Source organism: Branchiostoma lanceolatum, chromosome 13 (assembly GCF_035083965.1).
Source record: "Branchiostoma lanceolatum isolate klBraLanc5 chromosome 13, klBraLanc5.hap2, whole genome shotgun sequence".
Lineage (NCBI taxonomy): Eukaryota > Metazoa > Chordata > Leptocardii > Amphioxiformes > Branchiostomatidae > Branchiostoma > Branchiostoma lanceolatum.
The window spans coordinates 19,590,243-19,614,697 of record NC_089734.1 but is presented as its reverse complement, the minus strand read 5'-3'; the positions used below and the strand labels follow the sequence as shown (position 1 = coordinate 19,614,697).

Genomic DNA, 24,455 nt, shown 5'->3' with positions numbered 1-24,455 from the left:
CTCTATAATCTTAACAGTATTGTGCCAATCTCCCTAGAAAATAAGAAGAGGTTAGAATAAATGTCTACTGACAAAGTTACGGACGGATTTTTTTTTTCCAAACAAAATTTTTCAAATGGCACATCAAAATCCACGCCTGGGGTCAAAAATGACCCCGTTCGGGTGTATGAGGGTTAAGATGGTCTTAATCACTTGGCCATTTGCATTTGATTGACAGGAAACATAGGCGGAGTATGGAGCTGCAGAATAAAGTTCCCTTCGTGACAGGACGAAAAGCCGTTCATTATCCCCGTAGGAGGAAACATTAAAGTTTAACATGCAGGTGGGCGGGTTAGGTGGACCATTACACGCACCATCGCCGTTCATCAGCATCAGCCGTTATTCCCGCACAACCCGGAGGTACTTTACTATCTTAGAGTCAGGCGAACTCATGACTCCGACTTTTCCCCTGCGGCATAAACCTGGGAATAGGTTCAAAGTAACTTCTCGGTAGGATCGATTTAGATAACGATCGTGTACAGAACTCGGAATGGCTTCGTGCGGAATCGTATTTCTTGCCCTTGTATTTCCCTATCGTCTAAGCCAGAGGACAGCCACTTTGTCGATACTGAATTACTTATAGCGAAGCGGTATCAAAGCTTTCATTTTTGAAAACAAATAAGTTTGATCATTGGTCTCACGAGGTAAAATCGTGTAAATTAGAATGTTATGAAATTTCATAGTCCCACTAGGTAATGTAATTAATAAACCATGACCATTGCCATAACCGTGTCACCCACCAGAAAAGCTAATAATACTGTGGGGGAGAGTTACACTGACCGATATACCAAATAGCATGTTAGCAAGTTTCTGTTCAACGTGCACACTTTTTGAAACACTCTTTTTTAACAGAAAATGATTAAAAAGTGATAACACGTTTCATTTTGTGGTCTCTCACAGTCAGGATCTGGCTCGTCGAGTGGAAGAGGAAACATATATGGAGTGGCGCAACTCGATTTCTGCATGTCCACCATGTTCGTGGTTTTCTTTTAATTCTTGCATGCAGTAATGTCAGGTTTCAACCTACCGTTTTCAACTTGTGTCTATGTTGTCCCCACATGGATGACTTTCCATGTCGCTGATAATTCACTCGCCTGTGTAATCGCTCTTTTCACCATTTCGCTCATTCATTCTTTCTTTGTCGTTTGACATTCGACTTGACCTTCAAGGGAAATGATGTACAATTCACTATGATGATGGTGCAGAACACACAGACTGACGTGGCTTCGAGCACACATGCCCAGTGAGTTGTGACAACGGTGTATAGTTACTAGTTGCAAGTAGAAGACTATCGGAAAACAAATAAGCGTGAATACAAACATGGATGTGCTAAGCCTGAAACTCTGTACCAATGGATCACAGACGTTTAAGATTAGGTGAAAAGAAACGAACTATCATCAGAAACGGCCAGAGCTTACAAAACTACGTGTCAACACTACATGTAAACAAAACTATTACGATGGCATATTTCACAAAATTACAAACAGCACAATCTGTTTACTGGAGCTCAACCGACACAAGCCCCGTAAAATCATGGAAACAACCAGGCAGCTTCTCTGTACAAACAGATAAAAATGCAATCACATGGTTATCAAACACGATCATCTAAATTACAAACTATCCGCCAACCGAATCCCAGAAAAAATGTCCAGCACCTTGAATGGTTTGAAACTGTAATATCCTTAGATGTTGTTTATATTGTATTTGGACCTCAAGTATAGTCTTACTGTCATTAGATGTACATGTCTATTCTGTCTATGTTATTCTCTGTGTGTCGTTTAGTTTTGTACAGTTATGTTTGTTGATGATAACCACAGAGACTATTTTATTTATTTATTTGATTATTTATTTATTCGTACATAAAAGTAATAAATACATAACAAGGAAAATACAAATGAGAATATCATAGTGCAAGGGAGGCCGAAAGCTTATGCTGATGTAAATGCCTCCCTTTATCAAATTATGACAATTTAGATAGTAGCTAGAATGTACTTGTATAGTGTTAAGCTAATTGTGGATCTAAATAAACCCAAGCATAACGCTCACTGGAAGTACTCCCGACTTTGTAGACTTCGCATCCACAGGCCAGATTGCTGTGCGAATCTGGTCCGCGGCCTTCCAGCCTTCGTCATTTGTTTGAAAGAAAAAAAAATCGTCGAAAATCTTCAGATTGACGCCCGAATAACGATCGAATTCGAATGTCGGCTGTTCCCCGGGCGAGCTACGGGTGACCTGTAACGTGATCGGTGAACTTGAAAATTCACTGGAAAGTTTCATTGGCAAATCGCTGGTTTGGAAACGTCTTTCGGTGACCAGTGAGCATCTGTCGATTCGTTCACAATTCATTCACATCTTCACTTACTTAACATGTTATCCCATAGTTACTACAAAGGATTTATGTGATTTTCCCATAAACTATGCAAATTAGCTTCATGTGTTTAATCGATGCATGTAAATGTTCCACCTGCCAGAAAGTACATACATATGTATTGAAGTCCTGTTGTGGAAAGCACTGAGATTGGAGAATGTCATCGATACGCAAATCAAGTCATAGTTGGTGTGTGTAATTGTGTCCAAGCTACCTGCATGCCCTAAATCATGGAAATCTGTCCTTTTATTCTTGAATTTTCTTCTAGAGAGCCAAGCCTACAACACTTTTACGCCCCATTGGCGCTCGCTGCGACCGTTGGGCGCTCTTACGGCGCCCACTGTACTCGCTGCGCGCTCTGTTGGTGCTCTCTCTGTGCTCATTGTTGGATCGCCATCCCCGGCGCTCTCAGGGCGACTTATATATGGAACCGGTTCAAAACAGTAACAGAGATGACGGTGACCTTGGCGACCATGGCGCTCCCTGTACGCTCTCTTCGCGCTCCCAGGGCGACCTTTGGGCTCTCTACGCGCTCTGGCCAATTCTTGGTCACAGAGAGAGCGCGGCGAGAGCTTCTTCCTGGTGGAAAGGGGGTATTAAGCACACATCACACTTAATAGTAGTAGGGTTCCTTCCCGGTGTGAGTGAACCAAATAAATCTGTCCGAATATCAGCTTGTACTGCTCAGTACAATCCTGGTGTATTACGTGAGGCGGTTTACCGGGTATGCATTACAAACAATCATCACGATCTATACAGAGCTTCAGGCTAAAATTGATGGAAACACAAACATACAGACAGCAGCATCGAAAACAAGACATAAATGCTTACGGAGGTAACGTTACTAAAATGTTCTGTTTGGTGACCTGTTGTCCTTAATGTGGAAAGCACAAAAATGCTAGACAGACACCCCCTACCCGAACGTAACGTTGATTCGTCGTGTTGGGTTGAGTGACTTCCCAAAGTTTTCAAACTTAAGATGCTTCAACTTTTGTACTGTTCGTGCAGTACATCTTAGTTGTGCATAATATTTCTCTACACCTTAATGAACATATTTTCAAAAAGTGGTTTAAACAATGTTGCACTTGTACCGGACTTCAATAACTAGCGTTATACGCGATTAATTACTTGAGGTCGTTTAGATTACCTGACTGATCGAACCAGTACTATACAGTAGCGCTCTGAATAAAACTTTCGCTTATTTCTACAGGGTGTGGGTTGCAATTGTATTTTGTTCAACTGCACAGCTCTACCGTGAAAACGTATCATCTGAAGTATCAGTCAGTCATCTTGGAACCACGCTTCAGTACGGCCGTTCATATCAACATGCAGGAGAGTGGCGGAAACGTTTTAGATGATACCCACAGGTATTTTGCAATCTTCTAACTTGATAAGCCTCTCGTCTTTTTCCATAAGGCATTGCTATCACGCAGCTTTCCCAGTAATGATATCCTTGTTTTCACAGTCACGCTACATAAGATGGTCTCGTTGGAGGGAACAGTCGATCAGCAGCGCGAAATAACACCAGATTAACGAACCCACCGGAGTTTAGTAAACTATCGCATGCACACTAAGTGATATGAATTCTTCCCGAGGCTTAAACTCAGGTATTGAAAATGATAAAGAATCTTAAATTCCCGTCACTGGACCCGCGGCACGCTGGCGGCGTTGCTGCGGCCGATCGAATTGACAAAGCACTTTGTTTTGTTGTCTTTTTGTCAATGTTAACACAAATTCAGCGTGCCGCGGGTCCAGTGAGAGGGGGATTTACCCATGTATAGAGAGTGCCATCTTTAGGAGTAATCCGTATCTACGTTATGACAGAATAACAGTCTATACCCTTCTGCCTGGAATTCAGGTTCAGATTGGTGTTCAATATGTTACATAATGAGTTTCTTTATGCTACAGGTGAGGTAACGGTTCAGGTCCCATAGATTTTGAAGCCGTAGGGGCACCTGGGTTGGTAAGGCCCCCATTCCACTTCACGGCGCTCTCGCTGCGCTCTGGCTGCGACCTAAAGTTGGCCAAAGCGCCGTGAAACACGCGTGGAATCTCTCCGGCGACCCTTGCGCGCTCTCTGCGCGATCAAAATCTCAAATGTCGGCGACTTATGTGAGCGATCAAAGATTTCACAGAACATTTTATGTTTCATTGTTGCTTAACCCTATCTGGACGGGGGGGGGAGGCGGTGCTAAAACATGTTCAAAACAGTCGCTGAGGTGACGGCGCGCTCCCTTCGCGCTCCCAGGGTGATATATATATATATATATATATATATATCATGACCCACGCTGAGCGACCGTGCAGCGACCTAAATTTATTGTGATTTATCCTCGATTTCAAGATTCGTTCTTTATCTCTGGAATTCGTTATGATTTGTCACATCTTTTGTCGCTCATAAAAGTTGCTGACAAAAAGCGCCTACACGACCACCCCCGGGTTAAGGGACCGGTAATACCCTCATTTCACTGAGACGGCGCTCTCGCAGTGCTCTCTCTGCGACTTCAAATTGGCCAGAGCGCGGAGTGAGCGCCGAGAGCGCGCCAAAGTCACCATGGGAGCGCGAAGGGAGCGCGCCGTCACCTCAGCGACTGTTTTGAACATGTTTTAGCACCGCCTCCCCCCCCCCCCGTCTAGATAGGGTTAAGCAACAATTAAATGAAACATAAAATGTTAAACAAATTCGTTCTTTATCTCTTAAACGATATGTGAAATCTTTGGTCGCTCACATATGTTTAACTGAGCTGTCTCTCTCCTTCTACCGCCCTTTACCTTCTACCTCCCCAACCGAAGTCAGGGCGCACCGATTTCTACACTTAGGTGGAGTGAGGAAAGTCGTGTTAAGTGACTTTCCCAATCACAAATGTCTAGCCAGCACTGCCAGGAATCGAACCAGTGCCTGGCTTCTGGATCTTGTGTCCGCTAGCCTAGCCGCTCGGTCATTCGACGCCACTTAAAAAATAGTTGTATATGTTTGTATGTTAACGGGAAACATATGAGATACTGTCTGAAATATGTTTTGGCTACTTCATCCACAAATCCATGTTGATAAGAGCATGCCGCTCGTAGATTAGAATATAGAAGATACTTTCTAAACCTAACACAAAAATCATTGAAATCAAGTCGAGCTTCCGAACTCTTAAGGGTTAAGTTCATTTTTCAGATGGTTGGAAGAGTGAAACCTATTTACATACCGCTGTGCAGGAAATGGTAACTATTCTAAGAGGATTAAATCATGGAAACAATGTAAAAACAATCAAATCTAATGATCAACCGCAGATAACAGTTGACACTAAGGAGGCTTTCGCACAAGGCATACTTTTGTATCTGATGACAGACCGTCTTGACTATTTACCTAATCATTTGCTTTCATTCCTTAATTATTTTGCAACATCCATAGAATCAGAAGATAAACCGCTCATCTTTATCTTGTCATATCTACATTATCTGCCCATCCTGAACACGGGAAAGTCGATCGTCGGACGAGGTAATTTATCTTCTGTCGCAATATCGATCCAGACAAGGCAGAAATAGGTCACACTAATTAATAAATATAGACGCAATTACGTATGGATACACATTGAACGACACGGCACCATAGCAGCCTATATCATACGCTGTACGTATAGAGAGGTACTGAAAACGGCTAAATGTGTAGTGATTTAAGCATTTTTATTCTTTTGAGACACGCATTTTTCTGGTTTGGTGTCTTGTGTATTTGGTCAGCACTAAGACCAAGAAAAAACTTCTCAATCATACAGAAGCTGTGGGCTTTTTGGGAAATCAAGTGGGGCCGATGATACATGTTTAAAGTGCTTATTGCAACCTCGTGCCTAAATAGTCGAACCATTGAATATCGTCACACTTGGCATATTATACTAAGTGATATAAAATCATACGCATAGGAAGCCATGTTGAGCCCTTGCGAGTTTTCACTGTCTCCCAAGCATTACCGATTCATGTCTAGTCTAGCAGCAACTGGATTAGTAGCTACCTCCTCGGCCATCTAATGTAGCATTAAAGATTAAAGCACTGATTCCACTAAATCCTCTGTCCTCCCTCCTTCCCGAATCAGCGAATACACCAGTCATCACACCTGCTGATGGAGAGGAGCTGATATCGACAGACCTATAGTTCGTGACGGTCAGTGCGATGTTTAGCGCCCCGCGAGGACCCACAGAGGCGGATAATTTGACGCTGCCATGACAGCTGGTCGTTCATGGAGTATTGATGTCTGAGGGGCGAATGAGTTCTGAATTAGTCGAACTTGCGTTGACCTCACCACAAAAAGAATGTTGACCTTAAAACTAACATACGTGTGCATGTTCATGGATAAATTCAGTGTTACATACCAAGCAAATGTTCGTTTCTTTAGATGAAGTAGATATCTTTATTCATTTATTGTTTTATTCACAGATTGTTTGTGTGTTCATTTGTATACATTGAATGCTCAAAATTCTGATATGGGCATTTTATTTCAGCAAGCCTCACATCGCCACTTCTATATTGCATCTGGCTGAAACAAGGTGTCAAGTGACACTCTTGAATAAATGAATATCTAATCCCTTTCAGACTTCAGGTAATATATTTCTGAAAAAAATGCACACGGGGTGTATGCCATCACCGGTTAATCTTGCTTCCCCATTCAATATACCCTATTTTTAGTCGTTTGGGTGGGCATATCACAGCTATTTGATAAAGTCTGGTAGAACACACCATTTTACGATGTCCCAATAGTTTTCAGCAGGGTTGTGCTATCGGCTCTTTATTTTTATCAATCTTGATCAATCAATTTACCTTCAGTGTTCGGAGATATGAGATCCCATTAAGAAAAATAATCACAATTCTTTTTATATACTAGGACGTCAATTTCTAATTACAGAACATGTAGCTAATTACCTCGCCTGTTCATATCATTATCTAAGACGTACTTGATCGATGTTGCTTCATACTTGTGCCTGCGTGAACCGGCGTGGTGTTAAGTTATTACCACTATTATGTAAGGGGACATTGCGGATCGCATTGCACCATTTCGGGACGAAGAAGGGTCCTTATGTATTGATTGTTTGGAGGAAAACCATATACTGCTGAGTCAGCGAAATTCTTTTACCACTCTAAAAGGTTTCTTTATCGATCCTCCAGTTTATGATTGATGTTTTTTTCATTTAAGTTGGCCCATTTTCTCTTGTAAGTTTACTAGGCAAAATCGTTGCATTTACTTACATAGGTTAATGAGTTTTAGTTGAAGAACTCTGAATTTTTGCCTTCCTTGAAAAACGTTAGCAATGTTTCTTTTCACATAGCCTTCAAAATCAGCGAACGTCATCCAATTTAAAGTCCCCAAAACATCAATTTCCAGGTTCACTAATTGTGGGCGTCATCGTTGAACTGGAACAGACCCCATTCCGAGTCTGCGCCTGGAAGAGCGATACAAATGACTCCGTGATCGCGCGGGGGACGAAAGGACGATGGATTTTACTTTAACCTTGACTTGAAGCGAGCGGGTGGGAAAAGGTGGTAGGTTGAGGATTATGACCTGTTCTGTACGTCATACAACAACTCAATTTTCCACCTTCCGCCTTTACTGACCCCGACCCAGCCTTTTACCTTCGTCAACTCAGTTTTCTCGGTGATTTCTGATTGGTGTAATTTCCTCGAAAGCTTCGGGTTTTTTTATAACGTTTACTAGGCATGGGTATATGAATCTCTTTATAATGAACTTAAACTCCTCACAGCATTGCGATTCTCTTTAAAAGTAATGATTGAATGTGTAGTGATTGAATGTTTAGTGATTGGATCTGTAGTATTTCTGTTAGTTTGGAATTAATTTTGAATTGCTATAGGGCGTATTCAGTCATGTGACCCTCCCCCTAGCAACGAGCACTGGCGGCCATGTTGGTGCTCACTTGATAGTGGAGCCCTATGGAATTCTCCGTATAAATGGCAGATGTTTTCTACGCCATTCACAATTTCCCTTCGAAACGTTTTGTCTCACAATCATGGTGTTTTGCCTCGTGGTCAGATGTTGGATTGGGACTGATAAAGCACACACTGATCGGGTAACAGTAAGATTGGTTTGGCGTTTCTCGTGTAGGTGAGGGAACATACGAAGGGACTAACGACTGAAACAAAAGTGGATTTCTGACATACGAACAGCGGATCAAAATAGTTGAAGTTTGAGAATCAACGTGATTGTATGGAAACCTTTGTTTTAAGTTCGTATCTGGTCGAAAAGCAAATTACAGGCCCGTTGTGTAACACAGTGGCAGCACCGTGTAGTCGTTGCTTGAGATACGTTCGTAAACTGGGGGGTCTTTCAACGCCGAACTTTCCCGATCATAACGTACTCCCTGTCAACAAAATTTTTCATGACACTCAAGACACTGTACTACGTGGTTGCAGGCCTTGGAACACTTGTATGCTGTGAACTGATTTTATGCGTACTCTGTAAACAGTTTAGCGGCCATGTTTGTAGGCTGCTGGGGAAAACATTTCCTCGCTCGTCGATAATGGGTCATTTCAAGTAGGTGAAATTGGATTTTTGTAGCGAAAAGGATGTGAGGCTGGAGACTCTTTGCATATAATAAAACAGCGATCAGACGACTTCGCATTCCTTGGAAATGTAGAGACCGTCGGACACCGAGAAACTTCGCTGCAGGGTGAGCACCAACATGGCCGACCACGGAGGGCAGGGGTGATGACGTCACGTGAATACGCCCTATAGACCTAATTTCTAGGAGTAGTTTCTTTCATGTTCATATTAAGTTGTATGGAATCATGCCATTTTTCTACTTGGAATTGAACAGTCACAACTGAACCAACCCAGCATCAGCGCTCCGTCAGGTTGGCCACCTATTCCCCGACGAAGAAGTAGTTTAGTGACGGAGACCATGGGTAATTAATCCCCATGAAGTAATTATGAGGAGAATGACATGCATGTAATGTTGCCCCCTCTTTTCCGAATTTGATTTGAACTTTAATTATGTATACAGAGCTAATTTCATAGGAGTATTTTCTTTCATGTTCATGTCCATCTTATAATGAAGAAAGGAAAAGACTGATGATTACATGTAAGAAGGAAATAACACTACCTGGAACAAGTAGAGAAATATTTAATGTACTTCTGTCATGTCCTGACTCTGTATCTGTCTACCTAGGCCAATTCATATATAATGCTATGCAAAAGAGAAGCCGTGCCATAACGTGAAATATATCACGCCATTATCTTATGTATCGAGTAATGATGTTAGGTTAGTGCACTAGTATAGATAGTCTGTAGTTGTTAATATTCCATGTTATTTGCCGTACATTGTACCTGATGCAATTGTTGTGCAATAAACTTGACTTGACTTGACTTGTTAACCTGGAAGGAATTATGCCATGTCAGACATTGAAATGGTCGGAGGTATTAGCCTATGTCCTCGCATCGCTGTCTTCCTGTCTATAGCACATTTTACTGCGATAGTCCTTCAGCATTTACCTGTACCTATCGCTACTGTAGACCGTCGGGAACCGCAGATCTTCCAATGTAGAACTGGCAACTAATTGGGTTGTTATCGGGTCAGAGTCAAAACAGCCTCATTACACGCATGCATTATTGGCACTATTGTCGTTTCTTTCTAACGACAAGAGCCTGTGAATCCGGCGTTTTACCATCACGAATCCAAATCACCTCTTTACAAGATGGCGATTAACATTTAGCAAAGTTGAAAGAGGACGACATCTCTCTAAATAGCTTGATCTCCATTTGACAAGAAAATCAAAGCTGTCTAATGAAGGTGAAAACACAATACATGATGCGGCGTATTTCCCTGTAGGATAGTGTTAAGAAGCACAGCAGAACTTTGTAATTAACATTGTAATCAGAATATGCAATTAGAAACCCAACCTGTGGGTGGCATTTGATTGTTATTCAAAATTGCTGACTCAGCAATTGCATATGCCATTCGCGTGAATTAGCAAACTTACTGCTGTGATCTAATGTTCTTATGATGTTGTTACCAGAAATATATTCCTCGTCCTAAGGATGTTGTGTAAACATACTTTAGCGAAGACTTGCTATCCACCTCTGTTTTCAAGATCATCATCATCATCATCATCATCATCATCATCGTCACCGCTTTTAGTCCTTTCACTGAGGCGGGCCGTCATTGCTTTCCACGATGCTCTGTTTTCAAGATAGCTGTTAAGTATTAACATCAAAACCAGTAATCGGATTTGACAATCGAGTAGGAAACACAAACTGTATTCGGTGATTCAACTGCAAATCAGAGAAAACAGTGCTAGTTTCAGACAGCATCTATAAAACACCCGTTACCCGCAAGCCAAAGATCCTGGGTGTCTCTAGGTCTGAGATAATTTGTCATCCCCGTCCAATACAGTACCCAGTACCATAACCGCCGCGAAGGCAGGAATTATGTATGTCTCCGTTAATGGTCAGGGAAAGTGCACATCCGGTTTACGTTCCCGATACCACCATTACCGCAGTGAGACGGCAGGGAGACGTCCACTCCGGGGTTTATGAGGGTTATCTCGACCATATCTCACGTAGCACCTGACACGTATGTTACTCCATGTGCAGCACATGACAAAAAACAGAGACATCTATTGCATGCATTTAACCAAGTTGAACGAAGATCGTTAGGTATGCTCAAAATCGTGGAGTTTGAAATAACAACTGAACATTGATTGCCAGATTGATTGACTGCTTTACTTTCCTTACTCCATTAGCGTTCAATTGTAACAAATGCAAGAAAGCTTTGTCTCCCTTCCAACGAAGCAGAATTTAAAACAAGAGAAGTGTTAGCTTAAAAGTCCCTCCATGTTCAAATTGGTAGAATTCATTGTGATGTAGGATTTGACTTTGATTGCCAAGACAAGAAAAAAATTATGTTTTTTTTTTAGGTTTATCTCCTGAACAAATACAGCATGTTTCGCCCAAACTCCTCCCCATGCAAAAAAATAGACCGTCCGAAAATAACACCTAAGCAAATCGAAATATTGACTAGAAAGGCAACATTAGCGAGAGCAAATACAATATACTTTGCCCATCTCCCTCCCGATGCAAAAATTGACTGTTCCAAAATTACCCCTGACCCATAAATTCTTTCTACAAGTTCGAGGCGCCAAGAGCCTTCCGCATAGTTTAGCAACTTCTTACCGCAAAGGCATGCGAGATTTTTCGCAAAGACTGTGAGAATTTCTGCGGAACACCTGCGGGTTCTCGCGGACTTTTCAATTTTCGACGTGTGCTATTCCGAAGTCATTAATTGTACTGGACCGATATGAAAATTAGGAGACCCGAAATAACGTTGATTTCTGCCTGAAATTGTGAATAGAATGCGTAATAGCAAAGCTAGGCCACATCGAACATGTCAACAGAAGCACGAGATGGGACCTTTATTCAAAATTACATTTATATTCCAGCTATAGTTGTCTGTATAATCCGTAACATCGCTACATAGAGCGGATTTGATCCATGTAATTCACACTGTAGGTTTGCTCTTATATGACGGCGTGTTGGAAGTTTTACAGAGACATCTTCAAACAACTTCAAGGATAACATTTTCTGACTGATCTGAAACTAACCCTCCTGTGTTGTAGAAATAAATAAATCAGGCAACAGCTGTTTCTGGTAAATTTCTAGGTGTTTGCTTGCTGCCGTTCTAGCTAACGGACTTACCACTTGCACTGAATGTTGAATCCTTCCTCCAGGCGTGCCGACAGACGGTTGGAAGACAAAAATTTCAGGTTGTTTGGCCCCAAAATGACAGAGTTGAATAGATTTAACTGAAATGACAGGAGGGGAAGGACAAGACACCTGACAAAAACAATATGTATCGCCTATACCATGTATGACAATATGACGAGCCCATAACTATGGGCTCAACATAACTAACAACGCTTCAGTTTAATTTCTTTAATTTCGGAGTTCCAGTTTTACTTCGAAAACTGAGGAACGAAATACGTAGCATCCATTAATGCCCCATGTGATTAATCGTATTATTCACTATCATGCATCACGCATTATGATTATATGAATAAGGTTCAATGTGAGACCTTATACATGGCCATTGGGATCTCATTCATATCTAAAATTATGCATAACCCTTGGGATCTTATAACGTAACCTTTCCAATTATTGTCCAATTTATTAAAAACGTAACTATCTATCTTCAAACCGCGCGGACAGAGCCAAATGTTTAACCTATGTGAAGAAATATCAGCTCTTCTAAAAGAAAATGCATAGTCTGCAAGTTCTCCTCCGCCTGTTTAAAGCCGTGGGAGCATGTATATCTACTACCCGCTTTTTCCAAGGTTTCCATCGGTCCAATTGTGTGTAACGTTTCCATATGGGTGGGTGCTGTTTTTATTCGATTGTAAGGAACTTTCTGATTAAGACAGACTTGTAAAGGCACAGTGATAAATGAATTTAGTAATGATAAAAAGTAAAAACAATCCAAAACAAAGGTATATCCTGTAAATAACAACATTATTATCATTTCTAAACTGCCCCCTGGTTTTCACATGGTACAGCCCTCAAAGAAAACAAAGTAGCCATCTTGGTTTTCTTCGGTGGTGTTGGCGTGTTTGATGTGTGACAATGAGTTATGACTCCATATAGACTTTAGGGCAGGTCATTAATCTTATATTCCACACATTGTGTAATGTTTTCGTTGACAGGCCGTATGTTTTGTTACAAACCAACTTATTCTATAAATGGTGGTTGCCATATTAATCAAATAGCATAAGCTTGAATAATGCCATATTTACAAAACTTAGCAATAACATTGAGAGGTAACTTTGTAACAGAATTGTGAAAATTCTGCAAACTCGACGAGGACCGTTAATTGTTTTTTTGGAGCGGATTGGCTGCAACTCCTGTGAATGAATTTAGTGTTAATTATCCAGAAGGCGGGAACAAGGGACGAACACTGGAGACCTCTGGTTCTCAAGGGACATGGAATAAAAGAGAGGAGCTGTAGTTAATCAACAACACTGCAATCAGGGACGCTGTCATAGCAACGACAGGAAAATGATTAGGTTGTGACAATGGTGTCCTTTAAGTCAAAGGAACCCATAGATTAGTGAATAGTTCTACATTTGCATAAAAATACGTTGCATAAAAGAGGAGGACTATGATTGGGACGAAATCGTTGTTGTCAGCTGGCATCCGATCTATTTTAGGCAGGTTTTAGAGAGCAGGTATCAATAAACTGTAATATTGATTTCAAACATCGATTGATATCGTATTGTCGACCCTAACGACTGTAGGGTCATTTCAAAACTGTTTGCACTCCAAACGATCATGAGGCTATTGTTTTCAATATTTTTTGCACAGGATTTGTACGAAACAGATCGATAAACATCTGCTGTTTTGGCTCGGGGGAGAAAGGAAATTGGATAATGCGAGCCAAACGAGTGTACTCAGCTGTGCACTTTGGAAATCGTCGTATATACCGACTACCAAAAAAACCCTTGCCGTAGGGGTGCATACATACAAGGGCACGGTTAGAGTACATGATGTCCGCGGCGTGATCATTGCCAGGACAAGTGCTAGATGTCAGTATGATAATACTTTCGAACTCCACTTCAACCACTTAGTACTCAGCGCCGACAGCTAGATACTCGCTTACAAGTCACCTGTGATCCACAGATATGGCATTGGGTTTAATCTGGTTACCAGGGACATGGGGGATATTCAGGGTCACATGTGAGACGGTCTGAACGTGATACAATATAAATATTGTTAAGACCTTTACTAGTCTGGTTTTTATGTTGTTTTTTTTTACATTGTGGCAGCCATCAATTCGTTACGTGATTTTTACACAATTGTCATTTTGTATATAGTGATAATGGTACCTGTACTGCTCAATTACAGTTGTAACATATGACACATTCTACTATTTAAAGATATTGATTCGACCTTAATATTGGGAGAGACTATATACTGATTTAGACTTTTGTTGAATTGAGTACATGAGTTACGTCCGTGGACTGGAGGTACTGTTTTTGGTTTATGTGTCATGCTGTCTGTCTGTCTATTTGTGTTTAGGATATTCGACTTGCAATAGCGTAAGAAGCTTAGGATGAATTGTAGGTATATCTAACTCATACGAAATAATATTAAACTTACCGATTGGTGCAAGTACTAAATTCCAATTGACAAATATGACATTATGTACGAGCATTCAAATTAAGTCTTCATTTATTTAAACCATATGTATCGATATCGCCTTCTTTCCCAAGGGCATATGTCACATGTTTGAACGTCTTATCATGATATGTCGATCATACGCAAAAACAAAAGTTACTCAAGCAACAGTCTAGATTTTGGAAACGCAATGGATTTATGTAATTTCACCAAATACACACATTAGCTCATGTTTTGCATAATCAGCATGTCAATCATCAGATTCACTTAAGCTATCTTGAAATACCAAACATAAATTTGATAAATTGATAAATTTTGCCCTTTTATCCAGGATTTCTGTAAAGAAGTTGATTGGACACTGTTGACAATGCGTTGCATATATCACAATATTTTTAACATTGATAAGAAATGAAATATTCAAGTGAATTACAATCACTAGTTTTCATCCATGCATGCATTGACATTGACTCTAGTATCACATTAAACATGTCCTCATTGTGTTGAAATACCGAAGATTGTCGTAATATCGAACACGTTTGCAAACTTAAAGATAAGATTTCTGAAATATTAGCTTATAATCAGACTTTCAGACATATTCCCATTTAAACTCACGAAAAGTTTCAAAAGTAAGAGGACGTAAATTATCCCCGATTAGCGTACGGGAAACACTGGGTCTATACTTACATATTCATGAAACCGCCAACAAGTATGCAGTTTAAATATGATATGATATTACTCCATTACCTTATTCAATATACCTTATTGGATTGCTATGCGAATGTTCTCTGAGAAAGAATTAATCTCATTGGTGTGGAGCGGCTGGCAGGATGACTTACACTATTAAGCTCTCATGGTCAGAAGTTCATGGTTGTCAAAAGTCGTGCATTTCTTCTACAGCCACATCTTACATTGATGGAATCATAGGTAGGAAGTTTACGTTCCGTCTAGAAATAGATCATAATTGTAATGATGCTAAAAACGCTTGGGTGGTAGACAGCATTTTTTTCTTTCTCATGTACATCACAGTAAAAATATGATCGCAACATATGTCAGTTAACAAATTTGACTTTATATATCTATCCTAGACGAGTAAATGGAGCTTTTAACATCCCGATCAATCAACGTTCATTTAACTAGAACGGGGGCTGCTACATACTACTAACGGAAGTAACGACTTTTGACCCGTCCCTGAACTGTGTTCTATGCAAATGGGTCTTAGTTATCCTACGGAAGACCAAGACACTGGTTAAGATTTGTTTCTAAAGATCCTTATGTTGTTGAATGATGCTGGTGGTTAGAGCAGATGCCCATGCCCAATAAAACTCTAAGTGAAACTCCTGTTTCCAGCAATTCACAGGTTCCAGCTTCCCAAATCCCCTTGTGTTTGACGACTGTAAGTACTCTCAAAGCAGAGGAGTGGGTCCGGCAGGTTTTTGACGTGTTTTTAGGCGTTTTTGTCGGGCTCTCTACTTTGTCATGGTTTCTTTCTATCTAGAAAGAAAGATAGAAAAGATAGAAAGAAACCATGACAAAGTAGAAAGCCCGACAAAAACGCCTAAAAACACGTCAAAACCTGCCGGACCCACTCCTCTGCTTGGAGAGTAGACTGTAAGGCCCCTGCCCCAGTGTGTCAGCTGTCAGTTACATTTTCTCCAGATTTCACCTTACGACTTACCTTACAAATGTAGCAACAATGGCATTCCCATTACTTACCAATATGAAATTATAGCATTTTCTAATGAGTTATGCAAATAAGATGTTCGTTTGCATAATTGATTGCTATCGATATTCCTCTATTTCTTAGTTACGTATGCCACGTGTATGAGTGTCATATCATAGAATGCAGTGGATTCATAAGCATTCCTAATTGATCATGAAAATTAGATGATAATAATAGTGTTATGTGAATAATTACTTAAGCTATCTACACACCAAAATCATGACGATCCATTGACACCTTCTTGAGTCATTTTCTTTTAAACCCAGAAAGAAAACTGGCCCCTGCAGTTCCAAAACAGCCGCTAGGGGGGGGGGGTTGATCACCCTTCGAAGAGTTATCTACCAGTCAAAAATCATGACTATGGCATGACCAGAATGCGAGATATAAAAACCAAACTTCCCGCTGCAGTACGTTGAAAAGTCACCTGGGGACCCACAATCTAATCATTTTGAGGTCGTAGCAAGACCTACCTTTACACCAAATACCAAAACAATCCGTTCGCGTTCAGGACAGACAGGCACACACGCGCGAGCGCTTCCTAAAACGTAACTAGCTGGGCGAAAGTAACAAGCTTTGCCATTATGACCTTATATCATGTGGCTGTAGTGTGTTATATCTCACCTTCTCACTATGTTGCCTTAGGACCTTAGTCTTGTTAATTGTCAACCTCATTGTGAAACGTCTTCATACTGCTCATTCCGCAGCTAGCAACTGCCTTCACTGCCTCGAACGTCGGCTCTACTCTTCGTGAGGTCTCTTTGATTATATCTAACCAGCTTCTTCTAGCAAAACACAGTAGAAGGAGAGGGATGGACTCTGCCTTCCAATGCCGTGCACAAAACATAGTAGGCTAACAAACTGTAGGATGTCGCGAGCAACCATTGGACAAACTTCAACTGGGATAAAGATGTGGTTTAGGATTTAGAAAATAACACCTCCTTCTGGGGTAGAGTATGCCTATATATAGTCAAGTAAAATTGATTGATATCAGCAAAGCTGCGCATTTTATAACATTTATGACTACCGAAGTATTCAAATACAGCATTGAATCTTCTATAATGTATTGCTGCCTGGGATGTCTGGTATTGCCTGTTGCAATTTGATAAAATAGATAATGATGAATCTAAATAAGGGCCCATTTGTCTTCAATGAACCGTGACACGACCATACTGAATGCCAGGAAAATCTTAGCCAGTGCTTACGTCACAATTCATTTCCTTTAAGGTCAAGTTTTCTGAGCAAAAGGTTTGTACTGAAGTAGACCAGAGAACTGGTCGAGATGTTGATGGAGTCACTCATTCTGTGCTGGATTAATTCGAAGTTAATACCTTTTCCATTATCGTCAGATACTATCCAGTGTAAAGCTGTGCGTAGAACATCACTGAAATTATCACATACTAGTCCTTTACGGCACCGTGGATATAGTAATAATGTTTTTTTTATTGGTCAGAAATTACCCGCAATGGCAGCCTTTCTAGCGCTGAATTGATGCAGGGTATTACAGGTTTCACACACTACACAACATATATATAATATCTTATCCAGGATTATATATCAAGGATTGAAATATGTTAACCAATTACAATTTATAACACAATATATACCCAGCAGACCCTAAACCTTAGTTTGATCCAAAACTACCCATTCATTTGCACTGATATTCAAACACCTGAATTCTTGGGGGGTCAGATTTCCATATGTATTGGACATTTTTGCCGGGGGGCACAAGGCTCCCGGCTTAATGCTGAGTAACCATTTGGGTTTTGGGCAGGGTTTTGTTTTGGGTTTTTCGTTTTGGGTCGACGCCGCGGCATTAAGATGCAAATGACTCCAAAGCAAGAACACAGCAATGTACAAAATACAGCCCGCAAACATCTTCATACAGCCTCCGTCGGTCTGTATTGACCATGGTAAAATCCTAATGCACATTAGCCCCACAGCGAGAATGACAGTCTCTACCAAATAGGTCACATATGTAAGTTGACTCAGTTTTGTTCCAAAGTTCTTTCCTGCTGATCCGCTGCAAGCCTCGGATAAACCTCATATGCGTAATGTTGCAAACCGCGTTTCCGCCAGATGACCTCTCAAAACAAATGCACCACACATTTTGCCGAAAAATCAGTGGAAAAATTGAGAAATCCGCATTGGTATTTTGCAAATCAAGAGGAAGACTAAAGCACGGCTGACAACCGAAAACCTAATAAGAATTTGTATCCAAGCGATACGCCGTGGAAACATTCAATTTCTACAAGGATATTCAAAGATTGATTTGAAAAAAAAATTCCACTGCGGTAGTTTCAAATCAAATGCCTCAAAAACAGCTAACTATTTAGATACCATTGACATTGACATCCACTTTGACAGAGGTAGTGGTATAAGCAGTGTGTAACTAGGTTCTTGACTAGACTTACTTGACTTGTGTATTGAACTAAGGCCGGTCTTGTATATTGGCATTAGTCCAATTCAAATCACCAAGATGACCAATTATTTGGGTCACATATCGTCATCACACTCACACCAGTGACACCATCCCACCAGCCATTAGTATCTTGGCCCCCCCGACCTAGATTTTTAAAAAAAATTCTTGTTACATTAATGGGTGACATGATAAACATGATACAGTAACAGCATTTTATTATACAAAATAAATAAACAAATGCATAAAGTCTTCAAAGCGTCCGACCTTTTCTAACAATCACTTATCCTTTATCAATACCTGAGACTCAGTCTGGAGGAAAGTGTAACATGCGGTGGTCCTGCAGTTCATTTGTGTCCTTCCTAGAGATTGGCTGATTGTTTTTCCAAATGCACGCGTTGTTACAGTTAGGCTCCTAACACTTTAGCCTGTAGATGGCATTAGCTTTGATACTATTACGGGACGATCTTTAGGATCAACTATTATCAGAGGGTTCATTAGGGTTTGTAGCTGTTGAATTTCTGGAAGATCGGTCGGATTTTTTTTCTTCTATCCCTTGTACTCAAGGGATGGTGATGTTCACCGTTTTGTTGTTGCTCAGCTGTTTGGATTTATAGGGTATCTTCGACTCATCAGAAAATATATTGTACTTGTTAAAGGTCCATGTTTGGCATTCGCACTCGGTCTACGTGTCCATGCTCATTTTCTCTATCTTTGTCTGATATGATGGTAGTGAATAAGACCTTTACTCCCTGCAATTTTTTGTCCCATGGATAGGGAGACATAAGTACAGGTCTGTTGCCGTGATCCTTCAGCACAACGACTTAGGAGTCCATGAACGTTGTCTTGACTATCCTCCTGGGTAAAGTTATAACTGGTTGATGTGTTCAAAGAGGTCATCCACTTCACGGGTTTTCCGTAGAGGAGTTTGTTGACTGCAGGAGTGCTGAGGGTTTCCTTTCGAACCTATCCATGTTGAGCACGATAGAAAGTTAAAGCTTTCTTAAACGTCTGAATATTACTTTATCATTTTATTTTCATTTTGAGTAATATAGTATTTCACATTGCTATCTACCCTTCATTGAGGCGGTATGTTATAAGTAATGGTGGCATGACGGTGATCATTTGTGATGTTTGTCTAGAACCCTGGGAAAATCTGCCCCTAGTCCATGCGTTTACAGGTTCCGATCTTCCAAAATCGGCCCCCAATAGTCTGTAGCGCCCCGGGGTTTAGACCTGCTCCTACCGGCTGGTTGTGACCTAAAGGTCTACACCTGTCTTCAGTTGCTAGCCTCAGTAAGAAAAAAAACATACTACAAAAACGTTTAGTACAGACAACATTTACCAACGCCTACGGGGCAACATGAAGTACATTTGCAGCGATGAGGAGAGTGGTTTGATACATGACTTTTTCATGATTTTTTTAAATGTGTATTTTTTCATGTATTGTGGTAATGCGTGAATCCGGCCTTCAGGATACACGACGTCTACTTGTCAGCGTTCCCAAAGTATGATTGGATTCACTATTTTGATTTATATCCTGTCAGGATACTTGAGTTTGAGCTCTGATGGCAAAATTGATACCACATGTACCTGTGTACATCCTTTCTAGCTTTGAGGCGCCTGGGGTATCTCCTTGTTAGTATTCCACTCGTACCATTACCATGAATCCACATCAGCAATCACATAAAAGCAATCTCATACTTCAGAACCTCGCAACCATGGATACATTCTCCACGTCTGTGACGACAAACGGGATGGAATGGACCAAGGTATAAATCAAACAAATCCATCGTTGATCAAGAGGTCTGGTAGTATTTTGATCTTACGCATAAATAGACACATCAAACCTGGACAAGCAGCAAGATAATGTAAATTCAGTGCTTTTTTACGCAAGTTTGTCGGAACATTCTACGCACACGTCGATCTAATTTTAGTTACATTTAGGTGGAAACCTACCACTATTTCTCAACAGAAGATCACCGTCTCGGTCTACACCATATGACTGTATTGAATTATCGCAAAAACCGAAATTTACCCTTACCTCTCGCTACTGACATCGTACGACAATATCTCTTGACTACCTTATCAAAGTTACGATATAGCTGAAAATCCACCTCGCCCCTTTTGATACTACCGCCTCAGCTGAACTGACTGGAAAGGGAAGGTAACAGTTGTTGGACCATATTGGAAGTGCGCAGTTGTCTCCCGAGCGCCATTCCTTTGCAGCCAACAAAAGATACATTGTGGAAATAGGAAATAAAGCATCAAATAAAAGCACCGTGGAGAACTATTAAATGTTTTACGAGTTCCATGTCGTTAGTACAAGACACACACCCGGAGAGTCCGGACGTAATGTCAATACCTCATCCCCCCGTGGTGACATTCGTCACCGGTACGAGAACTTCCATTTCCTGCCGACTTCTGTCTCTCCTGTCAGCAACCCACACATACATGGATGTCTTTTCTTCATAAGGGAACCAGGAAATATGCAGTACATAGATGAGCACTGCGGGAAAAATACGACTTAACGTTTTTGAAAATGACATGGTGCTCCCACTAGATATAAGCATCATTTCCAAATAGACTGGAAGACGTAAATAATCTTGCATTTCCTCCTAGTATAAAAATGCAAATGTTACACTTTTGAATAATTTTGAACAATTCGACAGATATGTCAAAATTTACCGGAAGATCTGCATGAGACAATCACGAAGAACATATTTCAGTCTGCTTCATTAATGCTAGTTATGCCGGAAAATTGACTACCTCGCTCACTCAAATTAACGGCGACTTGTACGTGCGCTGACAAGTATTGACGGGGAAAATGTATCCTGTAATTAACCATCATAAACGGTAGGAATATATTAACATCCAAAAGGAGTTGATGCCTATATACTTTATGCGCGGCACTTCTACCTTCAAAAAGATTAAGGCAGCTGCAGTAGTAGCAAATATGAAAACAAAGCACACCTACCTATTTGAAAACCAACCGTTAGTATGCCCATGGTTGTTAGGAGGAAACTGTAAGTGAGGAAGGTGGCCATGTTATCAACGTGGTGCCGCTCAGGTTGAAACGATGTGTGCTAAACCCGCGATCCTGTCCACGCTCTGCTGTTCCGACTAATCAAACGGATGGTATGTTCCTCGGCGTGCGGAGAACTCAGCCTTGTAACATGCAGGCGCCTGGAGCAGCTGACGGCCGAACAAGGCGATAGAAGCTGACAGTAGTGCCGTAACTGATGGGACCGCTGAAATGCGTCGGTAGCAGCTGATTGGCTTGATTCTAGCCCATGCGCAGTAAAGTCATTTTCTAATCTTTTCAATGTCTTATTCTACTGAAAATAAATATCCCAGTGAAAAAATGAAAAAATGTAGGTCATGACCAGCAGCGAGAATTTTCGTCTATCTCTTTGTAATGTCAAACTTCCCACTGCTTTGAGAGTACTTCTTTAATTCATCATAGACGCCACCCGATTTCAGGCAGTTTTGCTCAGAAGATCATGAAAAATGGCAACAAATTCAAAAACCATTGATTTAACACATATATTTGTTGTTCAGCAGATAAGTATTGTCGTTTAATTGACTATAAAACTGAACTAGAATGTTCCTTGATATTTAAGATTTATTCATTGTTTGTTGATAAGGTATGGTACGATATGGTACTACATGTATAGGTTATCCCTCACCAAACTAGCTTTCGATCATTCCTGGGAAAATTGCTCAGATTCCCCGGCTCTGATATTAGTGCCTTTCTTGACCCTTCAGCCGCTGAATGGATTCTTCTCAGACCCTTTATTTCAGACCAAGGATACGGTTCATTAGACGCCTCCACGATCAATATTTCGCTACTATCTAGAAGTGCCTTGTGAATATTTACAGTGAATATGTATTTGCTTCAGTCTCCCTTTGAGACACGCACAATGGTCTTCTGTAAGACCAGGAGACAATTTAACTAATAGATACTTTCTGCAAATTTCGATCTCTTGATAATTTAGCTGTGAGGGCCAAAAAAGGAATACTTATTTGGGATTGCCTGACTTTCTTATGGCAATTTCTCTCTAAACAGCCCTTTCATATGATTAGAATTGTTTTGCGCGGGTGCCCTGTGGCCTCTAGCCATCGCAAACCAGCCAGGAGTTTATCATGTGATGAAAATCACGTCATGGTGCCACCTTTGCCTTGTGCTACTTAATACGTCTTAAAAAGGTGAGAGGATAATGCTGAAAAATATTGTGCCGGGAACTGTAACAAATCTTACATATCAATATTTCCTAGAGTGTCTCAAAAGCTATTCTTTGATGATATGGCCCATTAATAAGAAGCATTGAGCTGTTTCCCAAGAACCTAGCCAAACCTACATACTTTTTCATAATAGGTCTTTAGAGTTTTAAAGGCTGCGATGAATTTTAATTGAATAAACCATTGATCATCAGAAGCCATCTCAAGCAAAATTTGCCACGACACGCTTTACTTCGGACGTTAGCAAGATATCACCATATTACATATCTGCCCCCCCCCCCCATATCTGCCTCATATCACAACCTGATACCTTGAACTGGTAAGTGTAGATTAAGCCGCTTGAGAAAGGCATAGACCGTGAGGTGGAATAGCGGAGTTAGGCCAATAATTGAAGAGCTAGTAGGTCCAATCCCTATCAGCTGGGTCATTCGTTTTCGCGAGAAGCTATTATAGGTCTTGTCTGGAATGGCCTAACCTCCATTAAGGGAAGAGTCTTTGGTCAGCCATTGAAACAATGCAAATACAGGAGGTACTGGTGCAAGAGACACAATAGTTAGGTTCAAGAATACGAAGGCCCATCTATATAATTTAAAAGAACCTATATTTGGCAAAGGCTCATTTGAATACTAAAGAATAGCTCACACTACACAACATATGCATACTCTTTTATAGTCTTTTTAGATATCTTTGGTGTGATAGAAAAAAACACACACAATCAATTAAGGCATTGATATCAGCAAAACTTGTAACCACCTAAATGCTTAATCGATCCTAAAATAGAGGTGCAGTATGGGATCCTACTGGCGTGGGAAATATTGCACTGAGAATTCAAACAGTGTTTGGTCTCTCAGTGATGACAGTTCTGGTCGTTACGTCGTTTTAGGAACTTGTGGCTTCTATTCCTGCGGGTTGTTTTTATTTCGCTGAGATTCATCCAATGAATCATGCGCTCAGCATATAGACTTATAATACTGCGAGCTTAAACCGTCAGCATTATTTTTTCAAGCTCTCACTGTCCTTAGCTGCACTGGCCAACAGCTGTGAGAATTTGCAAAATTTCACAAACAACCTAGCCAACATAGGTGGAAAGATTGGTCTCAGGGTAAGCGGCGAAAAAACAAAAGCCATGACAACCATAGAAAACCCTACACCAATCCTACTTGACAACAAACAAAAAGAGTATGTCGACAGCTTCACATACCTAGGAAGTACTATTACTAGGCACGGTGGCACAGAAAAGGACATCAAAACTCGCCTTGGTAAAGCCACGGGAATGTGGCAATACTTAAGGAAAATCTGGCTTTCTAAACAAATCAGCATACCCTTAAAGTTAAAGCTTTTTCAGTCCATTGTGGTACCGACAGCCATCTACGCATGCGAGACGTGGAAAAGCACCACAGAGACAGTACAAGCTCTAGATACATTTCAACGCAAATGTCTTATATCAATTCTTGGCATTTCATGGCGAGATCATGTTACAAATGAAGAGCTCATGCAAAGAGCAAAAGTCCCCCCA

General features: G+C 40.8%; 1 protein-coding gene across 2 annotated transcripts in view; it reads right to left on the bottom strand.

Annotated features, from left to right (window-relative positions):
* LOC136446732 (plexin domain-containing protein 2-like) overlaps nt 1–21,935 on the bottom strand; it is an 87,883-nt gene extending 65,948 nt beyond the window's left edge. For both annotated transcript variants that reach the window (XM_066445263.1, XM_066445264.1), the window contains exon 1: nt 21,675–21,935. In XM_066445263.1, the coding sequence (XP_066301360.1) occupies nt 21,675–21,744 (70 nt within the window). In that variant the 5' untranslated portion in view covers nt 21,745–21,935. The remainder of the gene's footprint in view (nt 1–21,674) is intronic.
* Nucleotides 21,936–24,455: the final 2,520 nt, after the last annotated feature.